Source organism: Balaenoptera acutorostrata, chromosome X, assembly GCF_949987535.1.
Source record: "Balaenoptera acutorostrata chromosome X, mBalAcu1.1, whole genome shotgun sequence".
Lineage (NCBI taxonomy): Eukaryota > Metazoa > Chordata > Mammalia > Artiodactyla > Balaenopteridae > Balaenoptera > Balaenoptera acutorostrata.
The window spans coordinates 66,576,797-66,597,718 of record NC_080085.1 but is presented as its reverse complement, the minus strand read 5'-3'; the positions used below and the strand labels follow the sequence as shown (position 1 = coordinate 66,597,718).

Genomic DNA, 20,922 nt, shown 5'->3' with positions numbered 1-20,922 from the left:
GTGGCCTGTTAGGAACCGGGACTCACAGCAGGGGCTGAGCGGCAGGCGGCCGGGCAGGCGAGCGTCAGATCAGCGGGGGCATTAGATTCTCATAGGAGTGCGAACCATACTGTGAACCGCGCATGCAAGGGATCTAGGTTGCGCACTCCTTATGAGAATCTAATGCCTGATGATCTGAGGTGGAGCTGAGGTGTCGATGCTCTACAAATACAGATTATCATTAGCAGAGAGGTTTGACTGTACAGAGACCATAATAAATCAATTGCTTGCAAACTCATATCAAAACCCTATCAGTGAGTGGCAAGGGAAAACAAGCTCAGGGCTCCCACTGATTCTGCATTATGGTGAGCTGTATAATTATTTCATTATATATTACAATGTAATAATAATAGAAATAAAGTGCACAATAAATGTAATGCACTTAAATCATCCCGAAACCATCCCCCCGCCCCCCCGTCCATGGAAAAACTATCTTCCACGAAACCAGTCCCCGGTGCTGAAAAGGTTGGGGACCACTGCTATATGCTCTCTTTGCTGAGTGATATTTAGTGATAATAGGAGAATTTGTAGTTGTTAAGGCTTAATCTATTTTGCTAGAGCTAATTGGGATACATATTATGCAAGCAAGTAGAATAAAATTAAATTAGTGCAGTGCTGTGTTACTGCACTTTCTTGGTCCTTTTAATCCCTTGTAGTTCTAAAATTTTCATCGTACTTGATTATTACTAACAGAATTAGAGATATTAATTGACTTCCTGTTAGTGGGATTATTCTGTGGCCATACTAATTTAAATGTTTCAAGAGAAGAGAAAGACTTTAACCTTACTTAACTTTGTTGGTAAGTATTATATTTTAATTGTGAATATTATTACTCTTCTTTTTGTTTTATTTAAATGGTTGAAAGTAGAGTAATGTACTCCAGGAAGGGGAGATATCAATTGATTGTGAAAGTCTTTGCTTATACATTTAATGTTTTTTCATAGTAAACTTATATTTTGTTTTAAATAAATATATCCAGTGCAGATTTAAAAACTGGATGGATATATTTTCTCAAATGTTTTTTAAAACTGTTAGTGGAAAAAGTATTTGCAATAGGAGTTGTTTCCAAATCAATTACTTTTTTGAGTTGCTGAGCTCACTTGATAAACCTCTTACCTTTATGTACTATAGTCCTTGGAAAATATCTTTCTTACTAATAACTTTAAAGTATTAAATAGTAAATAGAAGGACCTGAAGGTCACAGGTGATATTTTAATCCTTTACTTTTGAAGGTTATGACTTTGGAAGGTAAAGGAATATTTATTTATTTATTTATTTATTTATTTATGGCTGTGTTGGGTCTTCGTTTCTGTGCGAGGGTTTTCTCTAGTTGTGGCAAGCGGGGCCACTCTTCATCGCGGTGCGCGGGCCTCTCATTATCGCGGCCTCTCTTGTTGCGGAGAACAGGCTCCAGACGCGCAGGCTCAGTAATTGTGGCTCACGGGCCCAGTTGCTCCGCGGCATGTGGGATCTTCCCAGACCAGGGCTCGAACCCGTGTCCCCTGCACCGGCAGGCAGACTCCCAACCACTGCGCCACCAGGGAAGCCCCCAAGGAATATTTAGAGAGTGAATAGTGGGACTTTTAGTGTAGAGCCTATAGAGAAACAAAATTTTTATTTCTGAGGCATAGCTTTCAGTACCCAAACAATGGGCTCTTGACAACGGATGAGAGGCATCCTAAGGAAGAAGGTTCTTCAGTACTAGCAATTTACTCCAATCAAGAAAACTTTTAACTCAAATGTGAAGAAAAGAGAAATTCCTTTATAAAATCATATAACAGAAAAGACAAAAGAGGACTAGTGAAAGAAGTGTCTAGGAATTCTTAAGGTGTTATATATATATATATTTTAACATCTTTATTGGCGTATAATTGCTTTATAATGGTGTGTTAGTTTCTGCTTTATAACAAAGTGAATCAGTTATACATATACATATGTTCCCATATCTCTTCCCTCTTGCGTCTCCCTCCCTCCCACCCTCCCTATCCCACCCCTCTAGGTGGTCACAAAGCACCGAGCTGATCTCCCTGTGCTATGCGGCTGCTTCCCACTAGCTATCTATTTTACGTTTGATAGTGTATATATGTCCATGCCACTCTCTCACTTTGTCACAGCTTACCCTTCCCCCTCCCCATATCCTCAAGTCCATTCTCTAGTAGGTCTGTGTCTTTATTCCCGTCTTGCCCCTAGGTTCTTCATGACCTTTTCTTTTTTTCCTTAGATTCCATATATATGTGTTAGCATACGGTATTTGTTTTTCTCTTTCTGACTTACTTCACTCTGTATGACAGACTCTAGGTCCATCCACCTCAGTACAAATAACTCAATTTCGTTTCGTTTTATGGCTGAGTAATATTCCATTGTATATATGTGCCACATCTTCTTTATCCATTCATCTGTTGATGGACACTTAGGTTGCTTCCATGTCCTGGCTATTGTAAATAGTGCTGCAGTGAACATTGTGGTGCATGACTCTTTTTGAATTATGGTTTTCTCAGGGTATATGCCCAGTAGTGGGACTGCTGGGTCATATGGTAGTTCTATTTTTAGTTTTTTAAGGAACCTCCATACTGTTCTGCACAGTGGCTGTATCAATTTACATTCCCACCAACAGTGCAAGAGGGTTCCCTTTTCTCCACACCCTCTCCAGCATTTATTGTTTGTAGATTTTTTGATGATGACCATTCTGACTGGTGTGAGATGATATCTCATTGTAGTTTTGATTTGCATTTCTCTAATGATTAATGATGTTGAGCATTCTTTCATGTGTTTGTTGGCAATCTGTATATCTTCTTTAGAGAAATGTCTATTTAGGTCTTCTGCCCATTTTTAGATTGGGTTGTTTGTTTTTTTGATATTGAGCTGCATGAGCTGCTTGTAAATTTTGGAGATTAATCCTTTGTCAGTTGCTTCATTTGCAAATATTTTCTCCCATTCTGAGGGTTGTCTTTTGGTCTTGTTTATGGTTTCCTTTGCTGTGCAAAAGCTTTGAAGTTTCATTAAGTCCCATTTGTTTATTTTTGTTTTTATTTTCATTTCTCTAGGAGCTGGGTCAAAAAGGATCTTGCTGTGATTTATGTCATAGAGTGTTCTGCCTATGTTTTCCTCTAAGAGTTTGATAGTGTCTGGCCTTACATTTAGGTCTTTAATCCATTTTGAGTTTATTTTTGTGTATGGTGTTAAGGAGTGTTCTAATTTCATACTTTTCCATGTAGCTGTCCAGTTTTCCCAGCACCACTTATTGAAGAGGCTGTCTTTTCTCCACTGTATATTCTTGCCTCTTTTATCAAAGATAAGGTGACCATATGTGCGTGGGTTTATCTCTGGGCTTTCTATCCTGTTCCATTGATCTATATTTCTGTTTCTGTGCCAGTACCATACTGTCTTGATTACTGTAGCTTTGTAGTATAGTCTGAAGTCAGGGAGCCTGATTCCTCCAGCTCTGTTTTTCTTTCTCAAGATTGCTTTGGCTATTCAGGGTCTTTTCTGTTTCCATACAAATTGTGAAATTTTTTGTTCTAGTTCTGTGAAAAATGCCAGTGGTAGTTTGATAGGGATTGCATTGAATCTGTAGATTGCTTTGGGTAGTAGAGTCATTTTCACAATGTTGATTCTTCCAATCCAAGAACATGGTATATCTCTCCATCTATTTGTGTCATCTTTAATTTCTTTCATCAGTGTCTTATAATTTTCTGCTTACAGGTCTTTTGTCTCCTTAGGTAGGTTTATTCCTAGATAAGGTGTTATATTTGAGTTATCTAGAATATATCACATTCTTCAACCATTTCAGGAAGATCAGGTGGTGGTTTATTTTTAGGAATGGTGTATTTTTTCCTGTTGTGTATAATTTGAATTGCTTAATGTTTATTTAATTTCCCTGTGTAATTGCATAGAAATTATATAACACGTGGTCCTTACCCGTAAGAATTAAAATGTAGAGCAGTAGTACTCAAACTTCAGTGTGTAAGGAATCACTTGGGGAACTCCCCTGGTGGCACAGTGGTTAAGAATCCACCTACCAATGCAGGGGACACGGGTTTGATCCCTGATCCGGGAAGATCCCACATGCCGCGGAGCAACTAAGCCTGTGAGCCACAACTACTGAGCCCGCGCACCACAACTACTGAAGTCCACACACCTAGAACCCGTGCTCTGCAGCAAGAGAAGCCACCGCAATGAGAAGCCCATGCATGTGGCCCCCGCTCACTGCAACTAGAGAAAGCCTGCGCGCAGCAACAAAGACCCAATGCAGCCAAAAATAAATAAATAAAATAAATAAATTTTAAAAAAAGCATCACTTGGGGTACATGTTAAAATTCTGTATTCTTGGAATCCACCAGAAGCTAAAGAACCCCCCAGGAAGAGAAAGGGAAATCACAGCCTTGATTAAAGACTTAAAGGCATCAGAGGTGGTAAGTGATGCAATATCTCACAACAACAGCCCTCAGTGGCCAGTGAAAAATGACTAACAGGAACTGAAGCCTTATAGCAGATTATTACCAACTGGTTTCAGTTGTTGCTCCCATAGCCCAGGCTGTTCCAGACGTTGCGACTGCAACTGAATCCATTACACAGACTGATGACAGGTGGTATGTAGTCTTAGACATCACTAACACCTTCTGTGCCATCTTACTGATATTTGAGGATCAAGGTCAGTTCATTTTCAGGTAGCAAGGCCTCCTATATATGTTTATAGTATTCTCTAGGGGTACCTAAGCTCCCCTGCCATTTGCTACCAGTTGGTGAGTCAGGATTTAGCATAAGTTCCTCTACCCTTCCATGTTTAAAGCTTTCACTATATGGATGATGCCTTGTTGGCAAGTAAAAGCCTCAGTCTCAATGACCTTGTTGGTGGTGCTCTCATACTACAGAGGTAGCCAGGAGCAGTAGCTGATAAACCCGACAAAATTCAAGGGCCTGCTCACCAAGCAAAGTTCCTTGGGACTAAGTGAGTGGTTTTATAATACTCAGTTCCTGTTGTGGTCATGGAAAAACGGCTGTCCCTTTGGCCCACCAAACCAAACAGGAAACCCAGCACCCTGTTGGACAGTTTTGAGTATTGGAGACAGTATGTGGCTCACTCAGGCATGCTGCTTGGTCTTTTATATCAGCTAACCTGCTAATCAGCATCCTTTGAGTAGGGCTTATGTAGATCTACTGAATCAAATTTATTGGAGGATGAAACCTAGAAGTCTGCACTTTTAACAGGCTCCTTTATACTAGCCACACTTTGAGAAACATGGGCCTAGTAAGTTTATTATCCATTATGCTAAGGGCTTGCTCTGGGAAGTTTTGATTTACTTTATCACCAAGTCTTTCTTTTACATTGTGTTCTGATCGGTAATTAATAAAAATAGTTTTGAATACATAATAAGATTATAAAAGCTTAAATCGGACTGTGAAAATCCTTTTCAGTTTACAACAGTGGTTCTCAAGAGGGAGTGAGGAATTTTACTTCCCAAGGGTTATCTGGCAATGTCTGGAGACATTTTTGGTTATTGGCAGCTGGTGATGCTACTGGCATCTAATAGGTAGAGGTCAGGGATGCTGCTCAACATGCAATGTGCAGGACAGCTCCCCACAAAAGAATTATCTGGCCCAAGATTTCAGTAACCCTGCTGCTGAGAAACCTTGGTTTAGAATGATCTGTTTGAATCCTAGCTCTGTGTCTTACTTTGGCACTTTGGCCAAGTTGCTTAACCTCTCTGATCCTGTTTACTCAACATTTAAATGAACTAAAAATAGAGTACTTAACCTCATAGTGTTGTTCTGAGGATTGAATTAAATACTTATTCTATAAGGAGAGAAGTTGCTGCCTGACACATACGTACTAAGCATTCCAAATAGTAACTGCTATTTTCTCCATAAAATCAAGATAGGCTTACTTTAAGATATGTTAAAATGTTAAAAGATTGGGTCATTGTGAATAAGGATTATAGCTTCTAATTATCATGTCCCAAGCTATGTTCATGTACTTTTATTGTAAAAGTTTAAAACTAGTTCATTAAAAAAAAAATGAACTGAGAAAGTAACCTAATTAATTGACTCGGTAATAAGCAGTCTTTTGAGGTAATAATCCCGTTTATAAGAGCTTTAAAGAGAATTTGTAATTCCTTTGAACTAATTTCTTCTACTTGATAAGTTATTTGGGGATTGTATAGCCAGAAATCTGGTCTTTCCAGTCTGTTAATAAACAAGAAGAGGAATATAATACATTTTTTACATAGACCTATTCAAGACTTTGTTTAAGAAGACTCCACATGTTTATCACTAATTCAAAGCACATAACATTTGTTTTATTGGAATGATCATATATCTATGTGATTGAATGGAGATAGACTATATGAAACTATACCTGTTACTGCTTTACATTTTTTTCCCTAAAATAGCCCGAAATAGTATCTGTAGCCATGGTGAATAAAATAGGCAAATTATGTTTGAATTTGCTGGTAACTGTCAAATTTAATTTGAAAATATAACAAAATTAATGACTGCTTTAGAATATAGAGTGCATATTTTCTGTGAACTAATATTGTTCTCTTAGCCAAGAGGATCATTAAGGCTGTATCAAATAATAAGAATTCATTTTTTGGAAAAACTGAGTTTAATTTATGCAGCCTTATTTTAAATCAAATATTCCCTATTCTTGACAATTGTTGGTAACTAATTCTACTGCTAAAGATGAACTAGCCTCTACCGCTTGTTCCTTCTCCTATCTACCTTCTAGTTCACTCTCTTCCACTGCCTTTACCACCAACCTGTTTCCTTTTTTTTTTAATTGAAGTATAGTTGATTTACAATGTTGTGTTAGTTTTAGATGTACAGCACAGTGATTCAGTTATACACATATATATTCTTTTTCAGATTCTTTTCCCTTGTAGGTTATTACAAAATATTGAGTATAGTTCCCTGTGTTATACAGTAGGTCCTTGTTGGTTATCTATTTTATATATAGTACTGTGTATATGTTAATCCCAAATTCCTAATTTATCCCTCCCCTAACAACCTGTTTCCTTAGTATCATTCATTGTTCCACAAGTCTTGTTAATTATTTGTTATACCAGTCTTCTGCGAGTGTATATATTTCTCTGTGGGCTTATTAGAGACTATGTTCATTTTTCCATGTGTGGCATATTCATTTTGTGGCTCTTACTGGAATTACTTTATATCTGCTACAAAACTATTTTTTTATGCCATCTTTCTCTATTGTTCATAGAAGTGTACTCAGGAAGTAAATTTTTTTTCAGTATTGCCTGAATTCAGGCATGCTTTAAAGGTAAATCATGCATTTTTAGAATCCATGTTATTGTTGCCTTCCTGAAATTAAAAACAATCCCATTTCTATTAAGTGTTTATGTGTGCAATCATCTTTTTTTCCTTATATGTTAATGATGCAAGTGAGTCCATTCCCAGCTGAGTTCTGTTAAATAGAAATTCAGTACACACTAACTGAATGCCTACTATGTGGTAAAGTACTATGTGTGTCTGCTCTCTAGTAGCTAATAATCTAGAGAAGGAAACAGATATCAAATTGTCTTAGAATGATAAGTGCTATAACACAGGTAAAAAGTGTTGTGAAACATCTAGCAGGGGTGGGGGATTAATATGCTTGTGTCCTGGGTCCTTGACCACCTAGGAAAACCATTTAGGGTCATTCAGTTACAACCCACTAAACCCACTAGACGCGCATTCTTTGAGAATTTTTTTGGGATGACTAAAGCCGCAGAAGCTATTCTTATTGGTTCCAGGGATTATTTTTCTTAGCCTAAGGCTGAGGCAACTCATTTGCATTACTGACAGCTATCTTTCAAGGAGTGCTATCTTTCTATTAGGTTCCTGATCCACTTCCCAACTGAAAAGGCACATCCTAACATCTGTTCTTTGATGATTGAGTTTAATGAAAAGGAACTATTTTTAAAGTTTGAATGCCAGTGCCCTGCCCAAACTTCAGTGTGAGTAATGGGAAATGTAATTGGTCGAATGCTTCTGAATAGTGAACCACTCCATGATTTCCCAACCCTTTACAAACATATCCCTGTAAAGAAGAACAAAACCATAAATTAGCATTAACTCTGCATTGAGATTCTTCTGCACTTCTTTTTTTATCTTTTCCCATCTTCTTACTACTCTTGCAAAGTTTGAACGTAAGGGTAGAGGTGAGGGGAAGGATAAGTGAATATGATTGCGTTTATTTCAAACTGAAATTCTCATTGACTAACCATGCTTCTCTTCCATTGCCTCATGATGACTGGCTTTTAAAAAGAAACAAAATGTAGCTCTTTCTTTGTGTAGACGTAAATTTTCATTTCTCCGAGATAAATGTTTGGGAATGCAGTTGCTGGATTGTATGGTTAGTGTATATTTTACTTGCTTAATTTTTTTTAACATCTTTGTTGGAGTATAATTGCTTTACAATGGTGTACTTGCTTAATTTTTTAAAGAAACTGCCAAACTGTTTTCCAGAGTGACTGTACCATGGTACATTCCCACCAAAAATGTATGAGAGACCCAGTGTCTCTACATCCTCGCCAGAATTTGGTATTGTTGCTATATTTTATTTTAGTAACGGGTATGTAGTGATAGCTCATTGTGCTTTTAATTTGCATTTCTGTAACGGCTGATGATGTTGAACATCTTTTTGTGTGTTTCTTTGTCATCGGTAGATCATCTTCGATGAAATCTCTTCATGTCTTGCCTATTTTGTTTGTTTTACTGTTGAGTTTTGATAGTTTTAAAAAATATATTCTAGCCACTAATCCTTTTTAGATGTGTGGTTTGTAAATATTTTCTCCCACTCTGTAGCTTGTCTTCACATCCTTATAACAGGGTCTTTCACAGAGCAAAGGTTTTTAATTTTGATGAGGTCCAGTTTACCTTTTTTTTTTCTTTTTTATGAATCGTGCTTTTGGTGTCAGGTCTAAGAACTCTTTGCCTATCCCTTGATCCTGAACATTTTCTCCCATATTTTTTTCCTAATTTTTAAATAGTTTTCATTTTTACATTTAGGTATGTGATCCATTTTTAATTAATTTTTTTTAAATAAACAAGGAACTTTTTTAAAATTAATTAATTAATTTATTTATTTTTGGCTGTGTTGGGTCTTCGTTTCTGTGCGAGGGCTTTCTCTAGTTGCGGCAAGCGGGGGCCACTCTTCATTGCGGTGCGCGGGCCTCTCACTATCGCGGCCTCTCTTGTTGCGGAGCACAGGCTCCAGACGCGCAGGCTCAGTAATTGTGGCTCACGGGCCTAGTTGCTCCGCGGCATGTGGGATCTTCCCAGACCAGGGCTCGAACCCGTGTCCCCTGCATTGGCAGGCGGATTCTCAACCACTGCGCCACCAGGGAAGCCCTAATTAATTTTAAAAATAAATTTATTTATTTATTTTATTCATGTATTTTTGGCTCTGTTGGGTCTTTGTTGCTGCGTGCAGGCTTTTTCTCTAGTCATGGCGAACAGGGGCTACTCTTCGTTGTGGTGCGCTGGCTTCTCATTGTGGTGGCTTTCTCTTGTTGCGGAGCACGGGCTTTAGGCACGAGGGCTTCAGGAGTTGTGGCAGGCAGGCTCAGTAGTTGTCGCTCACGGGCTCTAGAGTGCAGGCTTAGTAGTTGTGGCACATGGGCTTAGTTGCTCCGCGGCATGTGCGATCTTCCTGGACCAGGGCTCGAACCCGTGTCCCCTGCCTTGGCAGGTGGATTCTTAACCACTGCACCACCAGGGAAGCCCCTTTAATTAATTTTTGTATAAGGTGTGAAGTTTAGTTTGAGGTTCATATTTTTGACTATGGATGTCCAGTTGCTTCAGCACCATTTATTGAAAAGGCCGTCCTTTCTGTACTGAGTTGATTTTGCACCTTTGTGAAATACCAGTTGGCTGTACTTGTGTAGGTCTATTTCTGGCTTTTGTTTCTGTTCCATTGATCTATGTATCTATCCTTTTATGTAGCTATGTAATAAACCTTAAAATCAGGTAGAGTGGCTTTTCCCACTTTCTTTGGAATCTTTAGCAAATGAAAGGTTTTTTGATTTTATCTTATTTTATTTATTAGGTTATAAATAAGTAATTCACATAAAAAATGTAGTATTGCAATATACATTTAAATCTCATCATGAAATAATGTAATTTTAAGAATAATTATCATCAGGCACAAGTACTAAATTTAATTTTTAGTTCTTTCACATTTTTTATGTACCTCTGCTTATTAGTCGTGGTTTTAAGTAAGTTGTCTAGTTAAAAGAAATTTTAAATGCCAAGTTGAGAGTATTAATGGCATGCTGTCTTTGTCTTTTTGTTAGATGGTGCTATCTGAAAAGGTTAGTCAACTGATGGAATGGACCAATAAAAGGCCTGTAATAAGAATGAATGGAGACAAGTTCCGTCGCCTTGTTAAAGCCCCACCGAGAAACTACTCCGTTATTGTCATGTTCACTGCTCTCCAACTTCATAGACAATGTGTCGTGTGCAAGTATGAACTTTCAACTACACTTTAAAAATTAAATAACTCATAAGATTTTAACCATTTCTCAACCCCAGAAGAATAAAATTAGTTCAGTGGGTACATAAACAATTAATGTATATACGTTACTTAGAGTGTCTGTAGTAACACATAATAGTACTACTCTTTTATAGTCTTTTCTTGATGGTCCATATTAGTGGGGGAGGGACAAAGAACAAGGATAAAGTTTCATGGTAACCATCCTAGAAATAACATAAAAAAATCTAACAATCATCTTTTAAATTGGTATCAACTTATGTAAATGCGTGTCAATAGCATTGATGTAGTGTTTTATTATTTGTGTGTGCTTTCAACTTCATACTCTTGTTTTATCACAACAACCCCAGAAGGTACATAAAGCAAATATTCTCTCATTTTTGGAAGAAACAGGTTCCAATATGTTAACTGATCTACCCAAAGCTATAGATATTTATTAATGCAATAATGGTGGCTACACCCAAAATTTGGAATTATAAGAGAACTCTTTTAGAAAACAAAGATGCATGATTTAGAGGTGTTTCTTTTTTCTAGATTATTTTATAGTAATTTTAAACCTTACAAATCGAGACTAATCTCACTTAAAATTTCATCAAACAATGGTTTGTTGATTTTATTTTACTATTTCTGAATGATCTTAAGAAAAAAGACATTTCTTTAAACAAAAGCACTATAGATAATTAAAAATAGTGGATACTAAAAAATAAAATCGCTTTTGCTTTTTGTTGTTTATTTACTTATATTTTTAGATCAGTATTGTGATTTGGGAATTCACTTTAAATGAAATGACAAAGTTACCCTGTGAAAAACTAATTTAGTAAAATCTTGGAGGCTTTCCAAATTCTGATAGCCTGAGCACATGTGAAGGAATAGACAGCCTTCTTTCAGAATAGTGTGTTATGCTACCCCAAGCCTTTCTAACTCTTAAAGGATTTTCTCCCCAGAGGTAGGAGATAGTCAAGAGATTTGGTACCAGAGTGCTTTTTTTTTTTAGGGATGGCTGTTATGCTGAACATAAATTAAAATTAAGTAGAAGAAGGAAAAAGAATAGTAGGTATTAACTGTGAATAAACTTAAACTCTGGAATTACTCTATAATTCAGTCAGTTTACTCACTAGCAATCATGAGTATACAAAAATGTCAGGGAATGAACAAAGTCCTTCATAATTCTGTATTAAATGCAAATTAATGGAGTTCTTAATAACTAAAGTTTTTAATAGTGTCTTACTTTTTACAAGACCAAATTGTAAATTAGCACATTTTCCTAAACTCATTCAAATAATTAAAATTAAGCAACAGCGATGTGTGTAATACTATATATTTGGTGCTATCAGGATGAAAAGTGTAAGAAAGATGTGCTATCCTTATCATCTGGCTAGGGAAATCAGTTCCACATATGAAAATTTAGCTGGCAGTATAAGACAATTTATGATTAAGTACCAAATGAATTGTGTGCATAATAAATGCTATAAAATTTCAGGAAGGACATATAAGAGGAGTGGTTAGGGTTGGCCTAATGGAGAAGATAGGATTTGTACTAGGGCTAGACAGATGGATCAGATTTACATAGCAGTAGGATATTCTGATTAGAAGCAATCATGTGTGCAAGGGTACAGAAATAGGCGTAAAGTGCTGGAATTAAGAGATCCTGTTTGAGGTTGAGTAGTAGTAAGGCTATGTAAAAGCTAGATGCATTATTTGGAAATAGATGATAAAGAACTTTGAATAACCAGTGAAAGAGCTTGGAGACTGTTCTGAAGGTAATAGAAAAGCAACAGTGGTTTCTGATAAGAGGAGGAATATCAAGAAAGTAGTCATTTAGGAAGACTGATATATATTGCAATATAAGAAGGATTGGAGGAGGAGAAAGTAGAGTTAGGGTTTTAATGTTCTATGTCAGATATTAAGGATCTGACTTTAGATGATAACAATGAAAATAAATGGGGAAGGATAGAGTTAAAAGATAATCAGAAATGAAAAATTGTCAGATCTTAGAAACTGAAAGCATATGGGAGATCAGGGAAAAGTAAAATATGGCCTGAGGTTTCAATTAATCTCAATTCCTTAGATTCTTCTCTTTCACTGTAATAATTCATCAGACTGTATTTTTACTAAGTAGCATTTTGTACTTTAGATTTCTTAAATAGATTAATATTATAGTCTAATTTCTCTGGGAAGTACTTCAACCTAGTCTTTGAACTCTTAGAAGTAATTTAGGGTATTAAAAATTGGTGTAGAAACAATCTAGTTAGACTTTTTTCCAGCGAATGTTGCAGGAGCTTTGAGATAAGGAGTAGGCACAAAGTATGAAGCAGAGTCAGGTAATCACTACTTCATGGTGAAATCCCCAACACTTGGTATAAGGCTTCTCTTATGCCAAAACAGTGGCAGTGTTTTCCAAGGTTTGTCCTAACCCTGTCAGCAGAGCCTGACTTGCATTAGGTTGCTTTAAAAAATGTTTTATATGTTATCTTCACAAATCCGATTGCATCCAGGCAAGCTGATGAAGAATTCCAGATCCTGGCAAACTCCTGGCGATATTCCAGTGCATTTACCAACAGGATATTTTTTGCTATGGTGGATTTTGATGAAGGCTCTGATGTATTTCAGATGGTAAGCTATTTGGTTTATTCTATTAAATAGGAATAGATAAAATATGGATAATATGGAATACCTTTTTTTCAATGGCTGCAAGAAGTTAAGATTTGTCTTACCTAAGATCTAGAGTAGTTAATGAGATAAAAGCTAAACTTAAGCTAAACATGAAATATAGTGGTCAATACTAGCCTATTAGAATATGGAAATTGGGTAGAAATCAAGTAACTTTTATGTATTTTTTATTGTGGTAAAATATAATAAAAAATTACCACTTTATTTTTTTTAATAAATTTATTTATTTATTTATTTCTGGCTGCATTGGGTCTTCGTTGCTGTGCGCGGGCTTTCTGTAGTTGCGGCGAGCGGGGGCTACTCTTCATTGCGGTGCGTGGGCTTCTCATTGCAATGGCTTCTTTTATTGCGGAGCATGGGCTCTAAGCACGTGGGCTTCAGTAGTTGTGGCTCACGGGCTCTAGAGTAGTTGTGGCGCACGGGCTTAGTTGCTCTGTGGCATGTGGGATCTTCCCGGACCAGGGCTCGAACCCGTGTCCCCTGCATTGGCAGGCAGATTCTTAGCCACTGTGCCACCAGGGAAGTCCCCCCTCTTTCATTTCTGATATTAGTAATTTGTGTCTTCTCTCTTTTTTCTTAGTTAGCTTGGCCTAGAGGCTTGTTGATTTTACTGATCTTTACAAAGAGCAAGCTTTTGGTTTCATTGATTTTTCTCTATTGCTTTTCTACTTTCAGTTTCATTACTTTCTTCTCTAATTTTTATTATTTCTCTTCATTTAACTTTGGATTTAATTTGCTCTTTTGTTGGTTTCCTAAGATGGAAACTTAAATTATTGAGTTTAGATCTTTCTTTTTTTCCCGTATATGCATTCAGTGTTATAAATCTCCCTGTAACCATTGCTTTTGCTGTATCCCACAGATTTGGATAAGTTCTGTTTCCATTTTCATTTATTTCAAAATACTTTTTAATTTTTCTTGAGATTTCTTCTTTGACCCATGTGTTAATTAGAATTGTGCTGTTTAGTTTCCATGTATTTTGGAATTTTCCAGTTATCTTTCTGTTATTGGTGTCCAGTTTAATTCCATTGTGGTCTGAGGACAGACATTGTGTGATTTCTGTTCTTTAAATTTGTTATGGTGTGTTTTATGGCCCAGAATATGGTCTTTCTTGGCAAATTCTGTTGTTTTGGATGAAGTAGTAGTCTATAGATGTCAATTATATCCAGTTGTTTAGATGGTGTTATTGAGTTCAACTATGTCCTTACTGATTTTTTGCCTGCTGGATCTGTCCATTGGGTGTTGAAGTCTCCAACTATGATAGTAGATTTATCTATTTCTTCTTGCAATTCTATTAGTTTTTGCCTCACATAGTTTGACACTGTGTTGTTAGTCACATACATGTTAAGGATTGTATGTCTTCTTGGAGAATTGACCCCTTTATCATCATGTAATGCCCTTTTTTATCCCTAATAACTTTCCTTGTTTTGAAGTCTGCTCTATCTGAAATGGATATAACTACTCTTGCTTTCTTTTGATTACTGTTAGCATCATGTATTTCCTCCATCTATTTACTTTTTTTTTCCTTCTACAATGACTTTATTATAAATATGTTCTTTTGGAATAAACAAATATTGCATTCAAGACTATCAGCAAACTTGTTCTAAGGTAATAAAAGAGGGAAAATGGAACCAGGAACCACTTAGAAGTAGAGATAAACAGCAAAGACACCTGCATGCCATGCTGACCGCCTTTCCCCCAAGAAGTAACAGGAGGTTAACAGGGGACATCACATTTCTCATTAGCACATTAATGAAAATAAGCTTCGAATTTGGTAATTTGCACTAGTTCTGTAAACTGAACTGCTCCTCTCAGTCCTAAGAACTAGAATGGGAAGACAGTCAGTCTTCGGATCCCAGCATCAACAAGGAAGATCTTGACTTTGTAACTCTTTGCTCTCAGACAAAACTGTTCACTACTTGCCAGGAGCGATGTCAGAGTAGTCCTTCAGCACCCAGGCCAAGTGCTCACTGTGAGTCTTAAACCATCGCTTTTTCTGTGAAGCAGGCTTTTTCCTTCTCTGAATAGGGGCCACTTTCTTTGGTCCGGATTCCTGCATGGAAGAAATACCCTGTCACTTTAGATACTCTTCAGTTTTCTCCTCCTCCATTGAATCCACGGTGACACTCCTTCACAGTTTCTGAAACTTTTCATCCACAGAAAACTGACAGCTCTTATCATTGAAGAAAAGAATTTTCTTCTTATCAGGAAGGTTTACAAATGGTATCTGGTCCCCTAAAGCCTTAACGGCTTTCTGGGAATTGGGCAGTCCTTCCTCAATGTCTTCTAAAAGAATTCCTCCTAAGCCTCGCTGGTCATGCTTATTTAAGAGCCTAAGTAGGACCTTCTTATCTTTCAAGTTGTACTTGGGCTTGAAGGCATACTTTCTATCTGTTACTTCAGTTTTGGGATTACTGACTATTGCCTCAGTCATTAGCCGTTGTTTCTGCTTGAGTCCAATATCTAAATGTTGTGTTTCATTCAAAATTTCTTCTAAAGTAAGAGGATGTGTATCTCATTGCTGATGCCATGTCTTCATGTAATTCACAATCTTAGCAAGAATGCCAAACTTATATCCAGAGCGTCCTGATAGAACTTTCGAGTTAAATGATCCATTGCTATTATCAGAATTTTGTTTAGAGCTTGATGATCCTCCATGTTCTAGCTTTGCTTTCTTATTCTTTGATGATGATGACTCAGAAGATACAGCATGGTATATTTCCTCCATCTGTTTACTTTTAATCTATATGTGTGTCTATTTAATGTGGGTTTCTTGAAGACAACATATACTTGGGTCTTGTTTTTTGAACCACTCTAACAATTTCTGTCTTTTAATTGGTGCATTTAGACCATTGATATTCAAGTTGATTATTGATATAGTTGGATTACCATCTGCCATATTCATTACTGTTTTCTGTTTTTTGCCCTTTGTTCCTATTTTTGTCTTCCAATCTTTTTCTGCCTTTTGTGGCTTTAATTGATCATTTTATATGATTCCATTTTTCTCTCCTTTTTTAGTATATTAGTTATACTTTTTTTTTTTTTTGCTTTTCTTAGTTGTTGCCCTAGAGTTGGCAATATACATTTACAGCTAATCAAAGCCCACTTTCAAATAACACTATACCACTTCATGGGTAGCGAGAATACCTTATAATAACAAAATAATCCTAATCCCCGCCTTCCATCCCTTGTATCATTTCTGTCATTCATTTCACTTATATATAGGCACATACACACACACAATTGAATATATTGCTGGTGTTATTTTGAACAAACTGTTATGTGTTAGATTAATTAAGAATAAGAAAAACAAAAGTTTTTATTTTATCTTCACTTATTCCCTCTTCAGTCCCTCCCTTAATATATGTAGATCCAAGTTTCCAACCTACCTTATTTTCCTTCTCTCTAAAGAACTTCTTTTAACATTTCCTGCCTGGGATTCCCTCAGTTTTTCTTTGTCTGAAAAAGTCTTTATTTCTCCTTCACTTTTGAAGAATAATTTCACAGGGTACAGGATTCTCTAAGTTGGTGTTGTTTTTTCCCTTCAGCACTGTAAATATTTCACTCCGCTCTCTTCTTGTTTGCACGGTTTCTGAAGAAAAGTTGGGTGTAATTCTTATCTCTCTTCCTCTGTGGGTAAGAGGAAGAGAGATTCCTCTGACTTCTTTCAGAGTTTTTTTTATCTTTGGTTTCTTTGAGTTAAATTATATGCCTGGGCATAGTTTTATTGGCATTTATCCTGCTTCATGTTCTTAGAACTTCCTGGATCTGTGATTTGGAGTCTGACGTTACTTTGGGTTATGCTCAGTCATTAAATATTTATTCTATTCCTTTCTCTTTCTTCTGGTATTCCCATTATGTGTATATTACACCTTTTGTAATTGGCCCACAGTCCTTGGATATTCTGTTCTGTTTTAGTTTCTTTTTTTTTTTTGTCTTTGTTCTCTTTGCTTTTCAGTTTTTGAGGATTCTATTGATAGATCTTCTAGCTCAGAGATTCCTCAGACATGTCCAGTGTACTAAGTCCATCAAAGGCATTCTTCATTTCTGTTACAGTGGTTTTCATCTCCGACATTTCTTTTTGGTTCTTTTTAGGATTTCCATCTCTCTGCTTACATTAACCATCTGTTTTTGCATGTTGTCTACTTTATCCATTAGAGATATTAGTATATTAGTCAGTTTTGTTTAAAATTCCTGGTAAGATAATTCCAACATCCCTTCCAAGTCTGGTTCTGATACTTGCTCTGTTTATTCAAATTGTGTTTTTTTGACTTTTGGTATCCCTTGTAATTTTTTTCTTCATAGCCAGACATGATGTACTAGATGAAAGAAACTGCTGTAAAGTGGCCTTTAGTAATGTGGTGTGAGGGGAGAGGGATGTTTTATAGTCCTATAATTAGATCTCAGTCTTTTAATGAGCATATGCCTCTGGACTGTGAGCTCCACAAGAGTTTCTCAGTTTTTTTCCTCCCCTCTTAGAGGACAGGATGGCTGGAGTGAACTAGAGTTCGGTATTTCCCTTCTTCCAGGTCAGTTAGGCTCTGATAATACCCCAGCAGGTTAGGCTGTGGTTAACTAGTTTCCTCTGAGGACAGACCTTGTTAAGAAGAGCAGAGTTCTCTGGGGTATTTCAAAATGTTTTCTTTTCCCCTCACCCTGACAGTAGCATGAGGGGATTTTCCTCCAGTATTTACTGTGGGAACCTAGTCAAGCTCCTGGAGGTAAATCTCACAATATTTTTACCCCCCTCCCCCATAACTGTGTGCTTTTGGAGTTTTTAACTCTCAGAGTTGTCCACACTGAGCCTCCAGTAATTTGTCAGTTACAGATCAGGTTTTCCTACTCTGGCAGTGTTCCTGAGGCGGTTTCCACTTGTTGGTCCCTGCTCAGATAAGCCGTGACTCCCTGTATTTGCCTGTCTGTCTCTCCAATCTTGGGGGCAGTCGTTTGCCCTGTGTCTTCCTTTCTCTTAGGGAATCCCAGAAGAGTTGTCTGCTTTTCAGTTTGTTCAGCTTTTTTTTTTTTTTTTTTTTTGGCTGTGTTGGGTCTTCGTTTCTGTGCGAGGGCTTTCTCCAGTTGCAGCGAGCAGGGGCCACTCTTCATCGCGGTGCGCGGGCCTCTCACTATCATGGCCTCTCTTGTTGCCGAGCACAGGCTCCAGACGCTCAGGCTCAGTAGTTGTGGCTCACGGGCCCAGTTGCTCGGCGGCATGTGGGATCTTCCCGGACCAGGGCTCGAACCTGTGTCCCCTGCCTTGGCAGGCAGATTCTTAACTACTGCGCCACCAGGGAAGCCCTGTACTAGTTCTTTCCCCTTTGCGTATAAGGGGACATAGATGTAATCAGTAGATTCAAGGACATAGATTGAGTTTTGTCTGTTTATAAATCTGTCTAACTCATATATTTGGACATATTTTACTCAACAATTGTATAAAACATGAAAGGAAAGATTTGGGTATAACTTCTTGTTGTACACCTTTACATGAATGACTTCCCAATCCAAAAATTCATTATGTCCCAAATGAAACTCCTGTCTCTCCCACTTCCACTCAAACCCGGTCCTCTTGGGTTCTGTATCATTGGTGACACTTCTTTGTCATTCCTCTTTTTCTACAACATCCATCATCCTTTACTTCCAAGGCCTTCATCTTCTTTCATTTGAACTTACCATCCATATAATACTCTCTCCATATTGCCTGCTATAACAGTTCCTAGAGGTTTTTTTCTAGAGGGTATTAATAAGAATACTTGGGGGAAAATAAAATTTGAGAAACCTTAGTTTAAACAAAATTAAATTTTATTTTTTTATTTTTTTTAGGTTAGACTTTATTTTATTACCCAGATTTTTTTTTTGTTTAAAGGGAATGCTATTTATTTATTTATTTATTTATTTTATTATTTATGGCTGTGTTGGGTCTTCGTTTCTGTGCGAGGGCTTTCTCTAGTTGCGGCAAGCGGGGGCCACTCTTCATTGCGGTGTGCGGGCCTCTCACTATCGCGGCCTCTTCTTGTTACGGAGCACAGGCTCCAGACGCGCTGGCTCAGTAGTTGTGGCTCACAGGCCTAGTTGCTCCACGGCATGTGGGATCTTCCCAGACCAGGGCTCGAGCCCGTGTCCCCTGCATTGGCAGGCAGACTCTCAACCACTGCGCCACCAGGGAAGCCCTAAATTTTATTTTTTACTTCAGGGTATCAAGAACTATGAAGGGTCTTGAGGTTTTATTCTACTTGCAAGCTAACAAGTGACCCTGCCACAGTTTCATAGATGCTCACAGATGACATGACACTCCTGGGTTGGAGTTAAAGGACTTTATTACTCACAACAACAAAATCCAAAGTATCAACACTTCATTGCACTGGTTCCCTAAGCCCCACTTCCCATAGGACAATGCAAGGAAAACGAGTGGGTTGCATTATGGAAGAGGAACTCGAAGCTTTGGGAACCCAAATCTTCTATAAAGGCTAGTAAGCATGCATGCCCTTTGCTTTGGAGGGAGACTCTGTTACTATCTTCTAAGGCTGTACAAACATCCTTGAGAAGATCATCCAGAACAAAGGCAGTCAGTGCCTCTGCTCACAAGACATGCATAAATATGAGAAACTGTTTTCCAACACAGGACTTCTCATAGACTTCAACATGCTGAAATGTGTTATTCCTTCCATTCTAATAGTGCACTGTAATATGCAGAATTTCCCCAATTATTGGACCACTTAATGGAGCATTTTAGTTATATTCTATGGAACACACTTTTGGAAATAGTGGCATATAGACTAAAGCCAAAATTCCTTAGTCCTCCTCACTTCATGCCCTCTTTACTCCAAACACATAACCACCTTTCCCATAATTATGTTATGTCATTGTTGTTTTATTTCAACATTGTTGATCGTTTCCTACAACATAAAGTATCTTTTCTCCCTTGCTCCCTTTCTCTCCACTTTCAAAGTTCTGTTTACCCTTTAAGCCTCATTTCAGATATTCCCCTGAAGCCTTTTCAAATCCTCAAATGTGAGTCAACCCTTTTCTTGTATTGTCACAATACTTTCCTTATATTTCTATTATACATATATATATCCAGATTCTATCTTATAGTAGAATTAACCCTAGAGTTGTTTGACAGTCCCTCTTAGAATATACTTACTTATGGGCAGAGCCAACATCCTGTAGCTATTAGTGCTAAGCACATAATAGATGTTCAGTAAATGTCAAACGGATGGATTAATGTTCCATTTTACAGTATGTCATCATGCTGGTCATATTCTAGTCTCACACAGCTCCATAAATCAAAATCAGTATATTCATAAAACATGCTATAGCCTAAAAGATTAGTGCATTTAGGCCTTTTTAGACCAAAGGAAACCATTTCTAGAGTTTAAGAAATTGCTTTCTCATTCTCTACTATTAAAGCAAGGACTGTTTTGGAAATTAAAAGTTGTAATTCCATTTATTTTAACAAGATACACATAAAGAATTTCTGTTAGTGATTTGTAAAAATACAAAACCAATTTTCTTCTACGTCAAATACCTTTTAATATCAATGTCCATTTTAGAGCTATATTTAGAGTTAGTGGTATAAGGATGGCAGTGTGTCCATCTGTGGAAGAAATTCAAACCTTTCTCCAAAGAACAATGTCATATGCCACAGTATACAAAAGCTAAGCATAGATGAAAAGTGGTACCTACCAAAAACAGTACATCTTGTTTTGGCTCTTTAACATCTAAGGATTTTC

The 20,922-nt window shown here is 37.2% G+C and overlaps 1 protein-coding gene and 1 pseudogene across 1 annotated transcript in view; one reads left to right on the top strand and one right to left on the bottom strand.

Annotated features, from left to right (window-relative positions):
• Nucleotides 1-20,922, top strand: part of MAGT1 (magnesium transporter 1) — a 48,718-nt gene that overhangs the window by 6,328 nt on the left and 21,468 nt on the right. Inside the window, exons 2-3 of the mRNA XM_007184216.3 lie at nt 10,332-10,501; nt 13,024-13,141. Coding sequence (XP_007184278.2) covers nt 10,332-10,501; nt 13,024-13,141 — 288 coding nt within the window. The remainder of the gene's footprint in view (nt 1-10,331; nt 10,502-13,023; nt 13,142-20,922) is intronic.
• On the bottom strand, nt 15,111-15,923 carry LOC103020337 (general transcription factor IIE subunit 2-like; annotated as a pseudogene).